Source organism: Physeter macrocephalus, chromosome 14 (genome assembly GCF_002837175.3).
Source record: "Physeter macrocephalus isolate SW-GA chromosome 14, ASM283717v5, whole genome shotgun sequence".
Lineage (NCBI taxonomy): Eukaryota > Metazoa > Chordata > Mammalia > Artiodactyla > Physeteridae > Physeter > Physeter macrocephalus.
In genome coordinates, this window is record NC_041227.1 from 22,465,047 (window position 1) to 22,482,312 (window position 17,266).

General features: G+C 54.4%; 2 protein-coding genes across 7 annotated transcripts in view; one reads left to right on the plus strand and one right to left on the minus strand.

Annotated features, from left to right (window-relative positions):
• Positions 1-14,247, plus strand: part of TRPC4AP (transient receptor potential cation channel subfamily C member 4 associated protein) — a 79,585-nt gene extending 65,338 nt beyond the window's left edge. For 3 of the 5 annotated variants that reach the window (XM_055089898.1, XM_055089897.1, XM_055089899.1), the window contains exons 10-19: positions 2,574-2,705; positions 5,070-5,128; positions 6,727-6,828; positions 8,012-8,095; positions 9,154-9,244; positions 10,323-10,463; positions 10,989-11,155; positions 11,776-11,888; positions 12,901-13,107; positions 13,312-14,247. In XM_055089898.1, coding sequence (XP_054945873.1) covers positions 2,574-2,705; positions 5,070-5,128; positions 6,727-6,828; positions 8,012-8,095; positions 9,154-9,244; positions 10,323-10,463; positions 10,989-11,155; positions 11,776-11,888; positions 12,901-13,107; positions 13,312-13,688 — 1,473 coding nt within the window. In that variant the 3' untranslated portion in view covers positions 13,689-14,247. The remainder of the gene's footprint in view (positions 1-2,573; positions 2,706-5,069; positions 5,129-6,726; positions 6,829-8,011; positions 8,096-9,153; positions 9,245-10,322; positions 10,464-10,988; positions 11,156-11,775; positions 11,889-12,900; positions 13,108-13,311) is intronic. The other 2 variants (XM_024128301.3, XM_024128300.3) reach the window with 2 other exon arrangements.
• Positions 14,248-14,344: 97 nt separating this feature from the next.
• Positions 14,345-17,204, minus strand: MYH7B (myosin heavy chain 7B). Of its 2 annotated transcripts, none has more exons than XM_028499911.2 (9): positions 17,028-17,204; positions 16,816-16,931; positions 15,975-16,371; positions 15,776-15,901; positions 15,521-15,691; positions 15,325-15,429; positions 15,147-15,242; positions 14,553-14,690; positions 14,345-14,477 (listed from the first exon to the last, which is right to left on the minus strand). In XM_028499911.2, the coding sequence occupies exons 1-9, from the start codon at positions 17,187-17,189 to the stop codon at positions 14,466-14,468; spliced, it is 1,323 nt and encodes a 440-aa protein (XP_028355712.1). In that variant the 5' UTR covers positions 17,190-17,204; the 3' UTR covers positions 14,345-14,465. The 2 variants fall into 2 exon arrangements, 1 of the variants encoding a protein (XP_028355712.1); XR_003683231.2 differs by lacking the exon at positions 14,345-14,477 and adding an exon at positions 14,882-14,996 and having other exon boundaries at positions 14,618-14,690.
• Positions 17,205-17,266: the final 62 nt, after the last annotated feature.

Sequence of the window (17,266 nt, forward strand, 5' to 3'; positions counted from 1 at the left end):
CTGATGGGGGCTTGGGGTGGTGGGTCGGAACTGTGTCGAGTTATGAAAACTAGGCAACTGCAGGAGGGTCCAGCCATGCTGAGGTTCCTTGAACCTTGAAGCAGTTCCAGGAGGGAGGAGCAAGGAGGAGGGGGAGGGCTCTAGAAGTATGCAGCACTCCTCAAGATGCATAAGTGGCCCACTGGTGCTCCCTACGCATTCTCCTAGGGGTGAAACGAGGCCTGGGGGGAGGGGTGGGCTAAGAGAAGGGGGAGCTGGGAGCTCAGCAGTCCTTAAGCACCTTTTTGAGTTAGGCACTGTACTCTCACACAGCTCTCTGTGAGGTGGGTGCCGTTATCACAAGTTTACAAGTGAGGAGCAATTTTAGAGAGGGTAGCAGGGAAGAGACTGGCTGAAAGATGACATTTGGCCCGGCAATGTCCTGAAGAAAGCGAGGAAGCCAGGCGTGCTGACCCTCAAGGCAGCCTGCCAGGTAGAGGAAGCAGGCCCAGATGGGAAGTAGGCGCGAGCCTGCCTGGTGGGTTGGTGGAACAGTAGGGAAGCTGGGGGATGGACAGGAACCAGCAGCGAGGAGAGGTGGGCTGAGGGGTCGCGTGGGGGCCAGGTCGCATTGGGCTTTCGTAGGCCATTTAAGGGCTCTAGTGTTTATACTCTGAGTGAAATGGGAAGCCATCCTCTGGCTGCTGTGTGAAAGAGCTCACAGTAGCTAGGACCAGCATGTTTGTGGCAGGAGTGGTGAGAGGTGCTTGCGTTCTGGATCTATTTTGAAGGTAGAACAGGTAAGATTTGCTGATAGGTTAGATGTGGACATAAGTGGAGAGAGGAGTTAAAGGTAACTTCCTTACCTCTTTCCAAGCAGGTGGGAGGAATGGTTTGCCATTTATTGACATGGTTAAGACTGGTGGGTAAGGATTGGAGGGGCAGACGTCTGAAGGGAGGAAGGGGAGGAGTTCAGTTTGAACAAGTTAGGTTTAGGTGTCTGTTAGAATTGGCATTTGGCTTACCTGCACCTGGAGTTAGGGGAGAAGAGGGGCCTGGAGGTATAACTCTGGGCGTCGTCACCCTGTGATTGGCATTTAAAACTAGGATGATGGATGAGATCCTGCCCTGATGTCCACAGCACTGGGGCTTCTTCCTTTAATATGGAATATATTTCTTATAAAAAATATTAGTCACGATGTCTTACCTGTGTTGAGTGCTTTTTCTTTTTTGAGGCACTTCGTAGTCACTCATATTTGAATTTGAGGTTATTTGGTAAGTTACACAGCAGGTGGTGACCTCTACCCCACTTGATGCTTGTGAAAATGAAGATACAAAAAAGGGCCCTGCTCTCAGTCATCTCAGGCATCGTGAGAGCCAGGATTTAAACTCTGCTGCCCTGACTCTTCTTTCTGTCCCCTCACCATGACAGTTCCCTGCTCTCTGAGCCTTCCTGTTACCAAGTTTCTGTGAATCATTGTGGTCTTTAGTTAAACTGTGATTACAGCCGCTGCTTTCTTGGGAGGGACCATCAGCTGGCCTCAGGACCCTGCCTTCCTGAGAACCAGTGTTATGCTGGTGTGTCCTCATTTGCACAGTCAGCATTAACTGAGTTCCTACTGTGTGCTAGGCACTGTGGGGCCATGGATTCACAGACCCCGCCTAGACCAGGACAGCAGGGGGAACAGTTTCCCCGGCCAGGTCCCCCAGAAGGCTCCTCCTTGGAGTGACCTTATTATTGTGCACTCGGGCCAGGTTCTCTGAACAGTCTTGGCTAAGTTGAAATCACTGGACTGGAAATGCTCACCAAATGTCATAAGTTCCATCCCTCTGGTGCTAATGAAAATAATCAATACAAGAGTCATTTTTTCCAGCGCTTCCTGTAAGTCAGGCCCTGAGCTTCCCCACATTACCTCATTCAGCCCTTTCAACAGCTTCATCAGCCCTCATTTTCCATCAAGGGACTCAGGCTTAAAGAAGAATGTTGCCCAGAGTCACAGCACTGTCAAGTTCTGGTCTCCCAAGATAAACACCAGCCTGTGGTGGGCGGGGAACAGACAGGCTTTCAGATCAGAACACCTGAGTTAGGGTGACATTTCCACCCCTGCCTTGGCCACATCAGTCCTGCTAAACTTTCCTTTCCTCTGTAAAATGGGAATTAGTAAGTACTGGGGCTGTGCTCTGGACTAGACATACGTTTTCTGACTTTATCCTTACAACAGCCCTGAAAAGTAGTAATAGTTTTATGTTATGTAAAAAATTATTTTAATAGGTCAGTAGCTCACATAGTTCTATATTAAAAGGTGTAAATGAGTATAAGTGAAGCCTTTCTCCCTTCTGATTCTGAACATTCAGGGTTCTCCCATGAAGCATCTAATTTTACCAGCTATTAATTAATGTCTCCTTCTAGAGAGTTTAAAAGTATGTTTGTGCGTAGTGGAAGTGGTGGTGAGGGTAGAGTAAGTGTGGCTGTTTTCTTTAAACCTCAGCAATGCTTTCTTCGTCCTGAAGCCTCATGGTACCTACCTGCCCAGGCTTTGATAGGCCTTCACAGTACATTTGTCTTAATGCTTTTGCCTTCCTGCCCCATCCAGGTTCACAGAATGATTGCGGAGTTCAAGCTGATCCCCGGGCTGAATAATTTGTTTGACAAACTGATTTGGAGGAAGCATTCAGCATCTGCCCTTGTCCTCCACGGTCACAACCAGAACTGTGACTGTAGCCCGGTGAGCAGGGACCCTGGTGACGGATGGGCTTTGCTTGCCAGAAGTAGTTGTTTCAAGAACTGCTGTTGGCCCTTTGAAATCTCACTCTTTGAGAGTAGAGCAGAAACTGAAAGTCATAGCCTGTGTAACCCCATAATTGGAAGCCACCTTGGGGAAGGATCTGACCCCCACCCTTCACCTATCCAGAAATCCCTTTTGAGGCCCTCCAGCCAGCCTTCCCTTGTTCACCTCTGGGCAGGGCACTCACTTTCCTCCAGAGAGCCACCCTCTCTACTACGGAAGAGCAAGTTTTTCCTCATTCTGTTCTCTATCCCATTGTAATTTATATCCACTGATAGTAGGTTTGCCTTGCAGAACCATGCCAGTGGTCTGCCTCCAAAAGGGGCTTTAGGAGGTTTTCTCTTTTTTAAGGGTCAAGGGCTCACCTTTGCTTGGTCTTTCTCACGGTGCCCTAGAGAGCACTGAACTGGGAGTCAGGAGCCCTGTTGTGCCACTCAGCTTTTTGGGAGAGCTTGAACAAGTCACTGAATCTCTGAGCCTCTGTTTCTTGCAAAAGAAAGATCATCGGCTATCAGCATGAGGGGGAAAGTGTCACACGGCCACCAGGCCCAGTGACATGGGTCCTCCCTGGTCTCTAAGCTACATTCTGGGGACTTTACTCAGTGCTGTATCTCCCAGTTTACTGTTTTTCTCCTTGGCTTTGTCAGATTTACATCCATTTGAGTTAATTTCAAGTGAATATATTCTGCATTTCTAGACATTTTGTCTGGATCCTTGTCAAAAGCTACGTGGTCTTTTATTCATTATGTTAATATTTTGTTCTTCTGTTGCATTTTCTGTCTTTAATTTTACCTCTTTAATTATTTATAACATACTTTTTCATGGTCTTTTTTGGATTGCTCATGGGGTGCTACTTGTGTCTGAGTCTTCAGACTCACCTCGGGGGGGAGTGTTGCCTTGTGTTCTGTACTGTTTGTAGAAGGTCACCTTTGGGGGACGGGGAGCTTGTTTTCCCTGTGAGTACCTGTGTAGCCTGGGCCCTGGAAGGAGTCCTATAGAACATTTGGCTTTTGTCTGCCAGGTACTTCAGGGGGCACAGCATCCCAGAGCAAGGTTTCATTTTGAGTGTCTGCCCTCCCACTCTGGTAGGATGAGCCCAGGGTCCTCCTGGGGACCTGGGGGCTCCCCTCCACCACCAGCAGCACCCTGGCAGAGACAGGCTTCTTTGCCAGCTCCCTGGGCTGGTAGGTGGGGTTTTTCTAACCCTTTTTTCACCAAATGTATACATTCTGCAGGCTTTCCATGGGCCCAAGGTTCTGTCTGGTCCCTGCAGAGCATTGAAACCCAAGCCCTGGCCCAAATAAGTCTCATTTCCACTTCTCCACCCGCCCAGAGTTGCCAGCCATCAGCTCTTGTGCTCACTGCTCTGAACTTGGTCCTTTTCATTTCTGATTCTAGTGGAATTTCCTTTCTTTCCTATGAACTTAGCCTCACATTTAAAATAATTTCAGTAATTTTTTAAAATTATCAGTAAATAATTTCACATTTAAAATAATTTCATTTTTTTAAGACTTTTTTAAAAAAATTGATTCATTTTATTTTTGGCTGCATTGGGTCTTCATTGCTGCCCGCGGGCCTTTCTCTAGTCACGGCGAGCAGGGGCCTGCGGTGCGCGGGCCTCTCACTGTGGTGACCTCCCCCATGGTGGAGCACGGGCTCTAGGTGCATGGGCTTCAGCAGTTGCAGCTCACGGGCTCTAGAGCGCAGGCTCAGTAGCTGTGGTGCGCGGGCCCAGTTGCCTCGCAGCTTGTGGGATCCTCCCGGACCAGGGCTTGAACCCGTGTCCCCTGCATTGTCAGGTGGATTCCCAACCACTGTGCCACCGGGGAAGCCCAATTTCAGTTATTTTTTTATCCAGTATGTTGGGGTGTTTTTTTGTTTTGTTTTGTTTTTTTGCGGTACGCGGGCCTCTCACTGTTGTGGCCTCTCCCGTTGTGGAGCACAGGCTCCGGACACACAGGCTCAGCAGCCATGGCTCACAGGCCCAGCCGCTCCACGGCATGTGGGATCTTCCCGGACCGGGGCACGAACCTGTGTCCCCTGCATCAGCAGGTGGACTCTCAACCACTGCGCCACCAGGGAAGCCCTGTTGGGGTGTTTTTAATAGGAAGGGTCTACATTAGCTTAATCTGCTGTTGACCAGATGTGGACAAAGGGTTTTCTGACTAAAGAGAAGTCCTCACTGTGTGCGAGGACAGGGACTCAGAGAAGCAGAGTGACATCCAGGCTGTCACCAGAGCCTTTTGTTTTCTTTTGGAACATTGTGACTGTGGTTTTAACATCGAGGATGCACATGTATTTTAGGACATCACCTTGAAGATTCAGTTTTTGAGGCTTCTCCAGAGTTTCAGCGACCACCATGAGTAAGTACGAGCCGTCCCTGGGAGGAGAGTTGTTTCACTGTCTTTTCTTCTCCCTTTGTCTGATCTCTGACCTCGGCTCAGGAGGACCTGGGTGCCGTGAGAGCCACTCTCACCTCAGTGCAACCGAATGGGGCTGCACTTCCGTGATCAGCGGTGCCATTTGTGCAGCCCTTCCTTTATGCCAGACCCTATACTGAGTTTCCCCTTGCCCCACAGGCGCCTTGGAAGTGAGTGTGGAAGTTGCTGGCCCCTAATTACCCTTGGGGTCAATACAGCTCTCAGCCGTCTGTCCCTCTGAGCAAGGAGCTTGGCTGTTTGCAGGGGCCAGCAGGAACCTCAGATGGCCAAAGTGGGCTGAGTATTGGCATGTTGAGCAGATGGAATATTCTTCCCCTGTACAAGGAGATGTACTCTCCCCCGTTTTCCTTGAAACACACTCTGCCCTCTTATTTTTACTGTCCAACCTTTGGTGGAGAATGTATTGGGAGAATGATTCTCTGCTATAAGGAAAGTGCAGGGGAGGGGTAAATGGCAGCTGACCCTGGCGTTGGTGAGACCTTGGTGAGCTGGAACACATAGGCAGCCACTGCTCAGCTCTTAGCAGCTGTTGGTGTACAGGAAACAAGGCCCAGTGTTGCATAGCTTCTGAGTTTTTCCCCCAAGGAAAGCCAGAAATTAAGATTTATGTGAAAAGTCCTGATTTTTAAGTGCTGGTTTATATTCTTTTGAAATATTGTATAAGCTAATAGGACATGCCTGAGGACACATGTGACCTCAGGGGCCTTCACTTTGTAGCTTTTGTCTGGATCGTGTTGATCATCCTCTTTGAGAGGTTCTCTCTCTGAAGGCCTTAAGCTCCAGCAAGTATGTCAGCCCTGAAAAATGGCACCAGTATGTTCCGAATGTGTCCTTTTTTTCCTGAAGAATTGAGCCCCTAGCTTTCATCAGACTCTTAAATCTGATGGGTCGTGTTCGCAGGCTTGGATTTTATATATTCTAAAGCAGTGCAAAAATGTGGGAGCATTTTTCATGGGAGTGACATGATCAGGTTCCAGTTATCTGAAGATCATTCTGGGTGCTGTGTGTGGGATTGACTCCTGTGGGGAGACCATTTAGGAAGCTGGTTCTGTCCACATGACTTGGGTGACGAGAGGCCTGGATGTGAAAGGGAAAGGAGGGAAGGAGTGTCACAGCTGACTCAGGCTTCCTGGTGGGAATGCTGGAACAGGGCCAGTCCAGTCTTGAGGAATAAAATGGTGAGTTTGATTTGGACATCACTTGAGTTGGAAGTGCCTTTGAGAAATTAAATAGAAATGTTCAGTGGCAAAAGAAAGGCCTAGAGATGCTAAGGAAAGGGGCCTCATTAGTGGACGTGGCAGGCAGAGGGTGGGCATTGGGGCCAGGGAGACTCCCACAGCCTGAGACCAGTGGGCTGCGTGCCCTGCCGCAGAATGCTGGCTCGGGGTAAGTGGCGTTGGGGGGCGGGTACCCGGGGGCTTCTCGGATTCCGTCCACAGCAAATGGGCAGAGGACTAACCCAGTGTTGCTGCGGCAGCCACAGTTCCTGTCCTTTACCGCCTCCAACACATTTATTTCAGGAACAAGTATCTACTGCTCAACAACCAAGAGCTGAATGAACTCAGCGCCATCTCTCTCAAGGCCAACATCCCCGAGGTGGAAGCCGTCCTCAACACTGACAGGTGAGCATGGCTGGGGTGCATCTGTGACCCACAGCCCACCCTGGTTTCCTGCGTGTCCCAGGGCTCCCAGGTGGGTGCACACAGGTGTGTGTACTCGTCCTTTCTCACTCACTTGTAGCTACAGTGTCTTGAGGGCTCCTGTGTGCCAGGCACTGTCCTCCCGTCACCTGCATTATCTCATTGGAGCCCCACAGCAGTCCTTGGAGGGAAGTGCCATCGTCACCTCCACTTTACAGACTGGGGAGCAGGGGCTCGGAGAGGTCACCTACCACAGGTCATATATACTCTGCTCTCTCCCTTGTCACTCAGCTTCATTGACATGCTCCTTTCCTGCCCTCTGCCAAGTCCCATTAGCTGGGTTATACTTCCCTCACTTTCTAGAGCAGAGCAGGGAAGTCACAGGCTCACAGGGGTCAGGGCAGGGAGGACTGTATCTAGCAACAGGAGTTGTAATTCTCCAGCCTTTTTTGTTTGTTTGTTTGTTTTTACTTTTAAAGTAGCAGAAATCTTTGTTCAAATGAAACTGAATATAGTCCCACCCTAACACCTGTAGTGGGTGAATAGTAGAGCTGCTCTATTTGAAGGGAGAGTTTAAGGACATAGAGTCCCTGCCTGCTTGGCCCTCTCTCCCCGATAATGCAACCTGAGTCATTTCCTCACTTACTGTCTTTGCTTCCTAGACCAGGAAGTGGAGGCCCAGAACCTCAGGTACTTGTCCAAGGCCAGCTGGAGCTGAACCTGGGGCCCAGGGTACTCCCTGCCTCACCCTGTTGGCATGGACTTTTCCCCATCTGCTAGACTCTATGTCATGGTATTTCAAACCCACTTTTGTTGTAAGCAGCCCTCTCTCCAGCAGTTCTGAGCCCTGTGTGACTCTGGTTGTGTTTTTGGCCTCTGATCACTTGTCAGTGACTTTGGGCAGGGAAAGCTGCCCTGAGATGTAGTGAGAATACATTTGGCTCTTCAGTTGTGAGACTGCAGGAGTCCTTAGGGTGCTCTGGACCCAGGTAGGGCAGGAGGACATCCCGTAGGTTTGGAAATGTCACCATGTTTTTTTACCCACCTAACCCAGAAGAGACACCCAACCCCAGGGCCCCAAGACACAGTCCTTCGGCCAAGTGGAATTTGGCCCGTCAGCCTCTCAGATCTGCCCCCAATATGTTCCTGTCTTATTTTATTTCAGGAGTTTGGTGTGTGATGGGAAGAGGGGCTTATTAACTCGTCTGCTGCAGGTTATGAAGAAGGAGCCAGCTGAGTCATCTTTCAGGTAGATCTGGGACATGCACCTGCCACTCCTGAGGGCCCAGGAGCCAAATGTTTCTTAAGTTGTTAGAATTACCTTCTTTAGTCACCAGCTTCTACCCTGGACATCTGGTTACTGTCAGGGAGAGGGAGTTTGCCATCTCCCTTGTGTTGACTCAGCACGTACTCACTAGCTTCCGCTGCGTGCCACCAGTGTGTTTCAAGAATTGACCAAGCATTCGCCAAGCACCTTTTCTGTGCTGGTGCTGGACAGGTGGGGGAGAAATGGGAGCTACAGTCCCTGCCCACATGGAGTTGCCTGGGTTGTGAGAAACAAGCATGAAAAGAAACCTGTGTGGGGGTTGCAGTGTGGAAAGGCTTGGAGCCAGGACCTGCCCCAGGAGCCGTGGGAGCAAAGGAAGGGCTGGTGGGGCGGGTGTGGACAGGGAGGGCACCTCAGTTCCTTAGACTCATCTAAGTTGAGTCTTAAAGGCTGCAGACAGCAGTAGCAGGTGAGGGAGGGTGTGAGCTGTCAGTAGGCTCCATCCCCAAGGGTTCCCTGTCAACTCAGCCTGCTTTGTCCTGACGTCCCCTTATGGATCCCAGCTCTGCCCTCCAGGGCCACTCAGTCAACATCAGCCACCTCTTCTCTAGGACAGCCTGTCAGAAGTGAGCTCAGTGGTCTGTCCACACGTCTGTCAGGTTCCCTTATGCATTCCCAGCCCCTCGCTTCCATGTCCTCCTGTTCCTCTGAAGGGGCAGAGGCTAGAGTGTGTTTTCACACGTGATTCACAGGGCCAGCCCTTTGATCCTAGATGCTGCCTTCTCCAAGACACAGCTCCTTCCAGCCGAACCACATGGAGGACTGTTCCCCTCTGAGCTGTCAGATCCCTGAAGATGGGGACCTTGATGTGTCCCCAATGCCTAGTGTGAGGCCCGATGCCTAGTAGATAGACGTTCAGTAAATGTCTGTTGGATAAATGAAAAGGCAGCAGACATCTCCCAGCCCCTTGGTGAATAGAACATGGGCCAGAAGAGGGCAGACTTAGCCACCTGGGCCAGGGGTCAACATTTGGGTCGCAGGTTTTGGCAAGCCCGGGCTGTGGAGAGTTTCCTCCGAGGGACCACCTCCTATGCAGACCAGATGTTCCTGCTGAAGCGAGGCCTTCTGGAGGTAATGGCCCGGAGGAGCCAGGGTGTCGGGTGTCCCTCTCCCCAGCCCCATGTGTTGCTTTCCTGTCCTGAGACCTAGACAGCTGGCAGAGCAGACCACATCTCTTTATCGTAAAATGCCAGTGCAGATCGCCCTGGTACTTCCCCTTAGCTGTCAACTCTGGGTTCCCCATGGGTGCCTAACGGGTGATTGAGGGATCTGGGGGTGGCCATGGAGGATTATAGGAGTCTGTGAATTTGCTCAGCAAGGCCTTTTGACCCTGAGGATATTTTGCTGCTGACTAAAAGTTAATTTCCCTTTATTGAAAAATGGCCTCCAGAAAAAGCAAAGTTTACGAAGGGAGGTAGGGCAAAATGTCCAAAGCTACAATTGGTTTAAAAAAAAAAAAAATGGATACAAATAAGAAACTGACCCATGCATTGTTATAAAAATCCATAAGGAAAAAAATTGATCCAAATTGGTATATACAACTTCAAGAAAATAAAAATGAAAAAGGAAACAGTTTGTCATAGAAAACCGTCTCAAGGAGTTAATAAATTGCTTTATGTTCTTGATAAAAGTTCACTGACTTTAGTGTGAACTTCTTCTTTTATTAACATAAAGACAAACCATGGGGTCAAAATGTGTCTCGTGTTCTTAAACCCTGTGCTTCACTTGAATGGCTTTGGTGCTCGGGCAGTGGCCAGTGTTACCTCTGGAGATGGCCACCTCCCTGCGAGCTGGAGAGCCTGGCTGTCTTGCAGACACTTTAGCTCGGACCTGGGCAAGCGAGAGAGGTGGTGGCTACATAGCCCAACCTCCCCCACCACCCGACTTCCTGGTGAGGTGTGTCAGGCCCGGCCCTGCCCTGGGAGCCACCGGTGTCCTCAGATGAGAATCTAGACAGGGGAGCAGGTTCCATCAACCTGGATGCTTGCTCGAAGCTAATGCCACGTGGTCTGAGCTATGTGCCAGGGCTGGGGGAGGCCGGCGGTGGGCAGCTTAGATGAGCGCAGCCTGGGGGCAGCAGCCATATGTGCCTGTTGGTCCCTGGGATCAGCCGCCTTCCTGCCTTCACCCTGTCTTCTCCCACCCCCAGCACATCCTCTACTGCATTGTGGACAGTGAGTGCAAGTCGCGGGATGTGCTCCAGAGTTACTTTGACCTCCTGGGGGAGCTGATGAAGTTTAATGTTGATGCATTCAAGAGATTCAATAAATACATCAACACGGATGCAAAGGTAAGTCTAACCCAGGGTTCCGTGGGGTTTGCCACATCATCCAGAAGTTATGTTGGAGCCCAGTCTTCAGGTGGTTTTAAATTGGAGAGTCCTGGGGAGTCAGCGGGTAGTTGTCAACAAACATTCATCAGCCCTTGCTGTGTGCCGGGCACTGTGCTAGACCCTGGGTACACAGGGATGAAAGTCTCAGCTGCTTGTGGGCAGGTGGGCTTGGAAATGGGTCTGATGCAGTGTGCTGGGTGCCATGATGAGCCCCAGAAGGGCAGGACTGGGCCTGGTGTGTTAGCCTCACAGGATGTGTGTGGCAGAAACCCAGCTCAGACAAGTTGAAGTAAAAATGACAGTAGACCCTTCAGTGCAGAAAACACTGGACATAGTGTCAGAAGATCTGAGTCGAGCTCTTTTGCTGGGACTGCTCATTAGGTGGTGAGGGCAGTGCACAGGTTTGTCCGAGCTTCAGTCTTCCTGTTGGAAACAGCTGGGCCAGGGTATGGGGATACCCACTGCAGTGACTGCACGCCCTAGGCCTTGGCCGTCTCCAGCCGAGAGCCCACCACCCCCGTCAGCCCAGCCTCCGCTCCAGTTCCAGGTGTTCCTGAAGCAGATCAACAGCTCGCTGGTGGACTCCAACATGCTGGTGCGCTGCGTCACTCTGTCACTGGACCGATTCGAAAACCAGGTGGACATGAAAGGTAAGAAAAAGCTGTAATGCCAAGGTGAATCGGTCCAGTGTGGCTGCAATTGGTGTCAAACACCCAGCCTCTGGCAAGGAGACAGAAATGTCTGGAAGTAGCTGCACCAAACACCCACGTGGTTGGGGTCAAGGCGGTGGCTCTCGGGGTGATTTTCTTGGCTTTACTTTTATCATCCATGCTTCCTCTGATGAGCACGTGTGACATTTTAATGGCAGGTGAAAAAAAAAAAACACTGTTGCCAGCAAAATGCAAAAAACAACACACACCCTTCCTCTCCTGGCCTGGACTGGCCTGGGATGAGAGGCCCCCAGGTGGTGAAGCCTGGGGAGGGCCTCTGGGAGAGGCGGTCCCGAACGTGACCGAAGGAAAAGGTGGAAGCAAACTCCTGGCAGGGGCTCTACTGAGAACGCAGGCTTTAGCTGGGGTGGCAGAGCAGCTGGAGATTTGTTCCTGCTGCAGCCAACCTTTTCTGTAGTTGTTTTGACAGTGGGGGCTCCCAGCTTCAGAGTCAGAGCCCAAGGGGGGCTTGACTAGAAGCCTGGGTGTCAGGCCCCTGGGCCTGAGCCGCAGACCAGCTTCCACACCTGCTGCTCACACTTCTGCCTCTCTGTCCCTAGTCGCAGAGGTCCTGTCCGAGTGCCGCCTGCTTGCCTACATATCCCAGGTGCCCACACAGATGTCCTTCCTCTTCCGCCTCATCAATATCATCCACGTGCAGACGCTGACCCAGGTGAGAAGCCCTGCAGACCTGCCACAGGGAAAGGGAGATTGGAAGCAGTTACCCTCATCCCAGAGCCACCTTCACCCTAGAAGTGTTGGGTTGGCCAAAAAGTTCATTTGGTTAATGAATACATTCAGTAAAGTTCTTGGTGAAAATGAAAAATGTGTCTTTTTACTTAAAACTGAGCAAACTTTTGGGCCAACCCAATACATCTCCTGAGACCCATCCCTTGGTTCCTGGGAACCCCTCCCAGCTATTCTGAGGACTTTTCTCCAATAAGGGTCAGTGCCCCATTTTACAGAAGGGGCCTGGGGAGGGAGCAAGGCTCCAAGGTCACAGATGGTTTGGGGCAGAGTCAGGATGGGCACTGAGCTCTGACTCCCAGTCCAGTGCTCTCCGAGCCCAGCCTCCTGTGCAGACTTGGGGGTTGGACCTGATGTTCCCTCCCACCTCCTTCAACAGATAACCGTGCAGCTGACCCTTTTCCGAGCTTCACACCCCTCTTTTCTAAAATGGGGGTAATACTCAGAGGTTGTTCTTTCATTTTTTCATCTAACATTTACTGAGGTGAGACCCTGGGCTGGGGATGCACAGTGAACGAAACAGTCTGAGACACTTCAGGAAGCTGCCTGTCTAGTGCTGAGTGAAGCGGAGTGGGACACCTGCATCTGATGCATGCACCCGCCGCCCCAGGGATCGAAGCTCCTGGGAAGAAGCGATGCCTGAGCTGATTCTGGAGGAAGAGTGGACTCTAACTAGACTGATGATACCGTCCCCACCGGGAACATCCTAGGGTGGGGATGGTGGGGGGGTGAGTGAGGGACCAGGAAGGCACTTGGGCCAGGATGCCGGCATCGTTGCTCTCCCCAGTCCTCTCGTCAGCTTTCTGCAGGGGCAGCGCAGTGCGTGGCCCCTGGACTCCGCCAGGGGCACCGTCCTCCCTGCCCAGTGGCACCCCCGCTTCACCGGGGCCCCTGGGGCTGCCGGCACGTGCGTGACCTGGATGGCCTGGTGCTTGCAGGAGAATGTCAGCTGCCTGAACACCAGCCTGGTGATCCTGATGCTGGCCCGACGGAAAGAGCGGCTGCCCCTGTACCTGCGGCTGCTGCAGCGGATGGAGCACAGCAAGAAGTACCCTGGCTTCCTGCTCAACAACTTCCACAACCTGCTGCGCTTCTGGCAGCAGCATTACCTACACAAGGACAAGGACAGCACCTGCCTGGAGAACGTGAGTGCCCTGCCCGTGAGGGGTGGCGGGCGGGCTGCGGGCACGCAGACCCAGGGCCCTTCGGAGGGGCATCTGGGGTCCCTGGTCCCTGCCTGGACCCTGTGGCAGGCAGCTCTTTGTCCCCTTACCAGGGCCCTCCCCACAGGGTGCTGGGCTTGACCCGAGTCCCACAGGCACCCGCCCAGCCCCTCTCTCTTTGCCCAGAGCTCCTGCATCAGCTTCTCATACTGGAAAGAGACCGTGTCCATCCTGTTGAACCCGGACCGCCAGTCACCCTCTGCCCTTGTCAGCTACATCGAGGAGCCCTACATGGACATAGACAGGGACTTCACCGAGGAGTGATCTTGGGCCAGGCCTCGGGAGGCTGCTGGGCCTGGGCCAGTGCGGGTGAGCGTGGGTACGTGTGCCTCACGCCCTGCCCTGTCCCGTCCCGTCCCCCCACCCCGCCTCCCTGCTGCTCTCCGCCTGCCCCAGGTCTTCAGGTACAGGCTTGGTGGGAGGGAGCGACTAGAAGCCCTTGGCCCCTGGGTCTGAGGGCCCCGGGTCATTGGGGAGCCTCAGTTCCCTCAAGATCTCCATGACGAGGACAGGGACACTGTGCCCACCCTTCCTTCAGAACCCTGGGGTCCCGGCCACCCAGAGGTAAGGGGACTTTTAAAAATAGCTCTGTCTGAGCTCCTGCCCGGTCTCTTGGCTGTCAGTCCTGGGGTGGGGAGGGAGATATGGGCACCCTCCCCCAATCTGTGAGCCAAGCTTGCCCTGGCCTTTGGACCCAGGCAAAGGCTTCTGAGCCCTTGGGCAGGGATGGGGGACACCAGAGAACGCTACCTTCCCCCAAGCCTGCCCATCTGTCCCTCCCTTCCTCCCTCGTTTTCCTTTAGCTCCTCTGGTTCTGTTTGCTCATTGGCCGCTGTGTTCATGGGTTCCCCCAGAAGTGGGAGGGGCCTTCTCTTTCCAACCCTTGGAGCACAGGGAGGCTGTGCCCGGGTCCCCCGCTCCAGGGCAGCGTCTCCTGCCTGAGCCCACCCCGCGCAGGAGCCTGCCTGGGAGCATACCCTCGGCCCCTCCGTGTGTTGCCAATTTATTAACAACAAATAAACCAATTAAATGGAGACTATTAAAGAATTTATTTTAAATGACTGATGTGGACCTGACTTTTGTCCATGAGACCATGTGCTCCCCTCCCCTCCTGAACCCCAAAGAATGAGAAGGAACCCGGTAGGAGCTGCAGACGTGGCGTTTATTCAGGGTGTAGCAGAGCTTGGGGTGGCGAGGCTCCAGCAGGGGTGGATGAAGAGAGGAGGGGATCAGGGTGGGGCAAACAGCAGGTGTCCCTCTTCAGAGCCCAGGCTCAGGTGTCACTCCTTGTGCTAAGGGGAGAGGGGTGCCTGGGTGAGCTGCCCCCAACGCGGAAGGCAGGGTGGGTGTCCCACACCACTCCTCACCTTGGGGCCCAGGGCGTCCCGGTTCCGCGCCCACAGCTTGTTGGCCTGGGTTTCCGCCATGTCCGCCCGCTCCTCCGCATCGTCCAGCTCGTGCTGGGCCTTGCGATACTTGGCCAGGTTAGTGTTGGCCTGCTGCTCCTGGGGGCACAGGCAGGCCTGCTCACCGTTTGGTCACTGAAAGGGTCAGCACCCCCAGAAGGGGCTGGCTTCTCCGGGTCCTCACCTCTGCTCCACCACCACTGCCCGCGGCCCTCCTCCCCCCTCGCCAGTACCCACAGCAGGAAGGAGGGGGTGGAGCCACTCCTTCCAGAGGTGCCCATGTGCCAGACCTGGCTGGAAGGGGAAGGCGCATGCGGTCTCTTCAGAGACAGAGCTACGTCTCACATCTTGCCGGAGCTGTTAGAAACGTGTCTTCTCGCTGGGCAGTGGGGTCACTGTCCCAACCTACACACAAAGCCAACACGGGGGAATCCACGGCCCAGCGATGGAGCAGGCCTGACCGGCTGCTGGCATCCCACTTGGCTGCAGAGCCTGGGGCCAGCTGTAGAAGTTAGTTGGGTGACCACAGGCATCCTCAGACCCCCATGCACTCACCGCCTCTTCACACTGACGTTTGTAGCTCTTGACCTTGCTCTGCAGCTTGTCCACCAGGTCCTGCATGCGAGCCAGGTTCTTCCTGTCCTCCTCAGCCTGGGCAGGCAAAGGGGATTCAGGTCTTGCCCGAACCAGGCCAGCTCCAGGGCTGCCCCCCTAGGTGGACCTGGTGACCCACCTGGAACGTGAGCTCCTTGACCCGGCGCTCGTGTTTCCGCACCCCCTTGAGGGCCTCGGCGTGCTGCTTCTGTTCTGCGTCGAGCTCAGCCTCCAGCTCCCGCACCTGCGAGCAGCCAGCCGGTGGGCCTGGTGCCCTCAGCCTGCCCTCGGGTGGCCCACCCTGCAGGGCAAGGGACTGGGAGGGCCTCACACACCTTGGCCTCCAGCTTCTGCACCTGCTTCTTCCCACCACGGAGGGCGGCTTGTTCTGCGTCCTCAAGCCGGGCCTGCAGCTCCCGCACCGTCTGCTCCAGCGTCTTCTTCATCCGTTCCAGGCGTGCGCTCGTGTCCTGCTCCTTTTGCAGCTCCTCTGCCATCATGGCTGCCTGTGTGGGAGGAGGTGGCGTGGTCGGGGCTGAAAGTCCCTTCGGGCTCTGCTCGGGGCCCCCACGGTCCCGGCCCAGCCTCACATCGGTGATGGCCTTCTTGGCCTTCTCCTCGGCTTCCCGCCTTTCCTGGGCAGCCTCCTCCGCCTCCCCGCTCAGCTGGGCCAAATCCACCTCTAACTTCTTCTTCTGGCTCAGGAGGCCTGTGTTCTGAGAGGGGGCAGGGCTTTAGAGTTGGCCTTCAGGCCCCCACCCCGTGCATCCCTGTGACCCCCGTCCTCACCTGTGAATGCAGGAGGTTGAGGCGCTCGGTGGCCTCCCGCAGCTCCTGTTCCGCCAGCCGCCGGCTGCGCTCGCCCTGCTCCAGGGCGGCCCGCAGCTCTTCCAGCTCCGCGGCCAGCAGGGCGGCCCGCCGCTCCAGGGCCTGTGCCTGCTCGTGGAGCTCGGCCGCCAGCCGCTGCTCCTCATCCCGCCCCGCCTGCGCCTCCTCGAGTTGGGCCTGCAGCAGCCGCGTGGCGGCCTGTGCCTCCGTGGCCCGGCGGGTGGCGTGGCCCAGCTGCAGCTCCAGGTCGTTGAGGTCGCCCTCCATCTTCTTCTTGAGCCGCAGCGCCTCGTTGCGGGCCCGAGTCTCTGCATCCAAGGAGGCCTGCAGGGACTCCACTGCCCGCTGGTGGTTGCGCCTGTAGTTAGGAGGGATGAAAAGAAGGGTCGTGGCCTGCGAGGGACTTGCTTACAGACACGCAGGGAACACTGGAGACGTGAAGCCAGTTGGGGAATAAGTGACTGATCTCTCCCCGGTTTCAAGCCCCTTGTGTCTGCCTGCCTGTTGCCCATCAGAGCAATTTCACAGGCAAGAGTGAGGCCCCAGAGCAGACAGACAGGGACTGAACTCTGGCTCTACCCCCACTGTGTAACCTTGGACAAGTCCTCTGGCCTCTCCGAGGTTCACCTCCAAACTGGACGATAGTCCCTACCTGAGAGGGTCGTGGGTATGGGGGCATTAGGTGTCTGCGCCAGTCCCCCACACAGTGGGGCTCAGCCAACATCACCTGCCCTTCTGCTCTCAGGTGGTTGGGATGGGAGAGGCTGTCGGCCCGGGGAGGAGGGACAGCCTGACCCCGCACCTCAGGCTAGTGCACTCCTCGTCTTTCTCCGCCAGTTTCCGGTCCACCTCAGCCTTGACCTGGGAAAGCTCCAGCTGGATCCGCAAAGTCTTGGTCTCCTCCAGCTCCAGGGCCCCCTGGGGTGCAGAGCAGAGAGTATGGCGGTGGGGCCGTGAGTGTGTTTGAGAGGGGAGGCCAGGGAGCAGCGGGTCAGTGTCCACCCCGCCCCTGACCTCAGCCTCCTCCAGCGCGGCCTGGAGCTCGCTCTTCTCCCCTTCCAGTGCCTTCTTGGCTTTCTCTAGCTCCTGGATGCTCTTCCCGCTGAGGCTGACCTGGTCTGTGAGGTCGCTGATCTCCTCTGCAGAGTGGACAGGGCACTGAGGGGCCACCCCCATGGCTCATGCTCCAACCGCATCACCCTGTGTGACCCTGAGGGACTCCCAGTGACCCCAGAGTGGCGCTGACCCTGGGG

What these genes read in the sequence shown, in the direction of transcription:
- MYH7B (XM_028499911.2), bottom strand. Translation starts at nt 17,189, where the DNA reads ATGGGGGTGGCCCCTCAGTGCCCTGTCCACTCTGCAGAGGAGATCAGC. An exon ending in TCAACCTCCTGCATTCACAG is followed by an intron (nt 15,902 to 15,974) that starts GTGAGGACGGGG and finishes GCCCCCTCTCAG; the next exon opens with AACACAGGCCTCCTGAGCCA. An exon ending in TCAAGGAGCTCACGTTCCAG is followed by an intron (nt 15,243 to 15,324) that starts GTGGGTCACCAG and finishes TTGCCTGCCCAG; the next exon opens with GCTGAGGAGGACAGGAAGAA.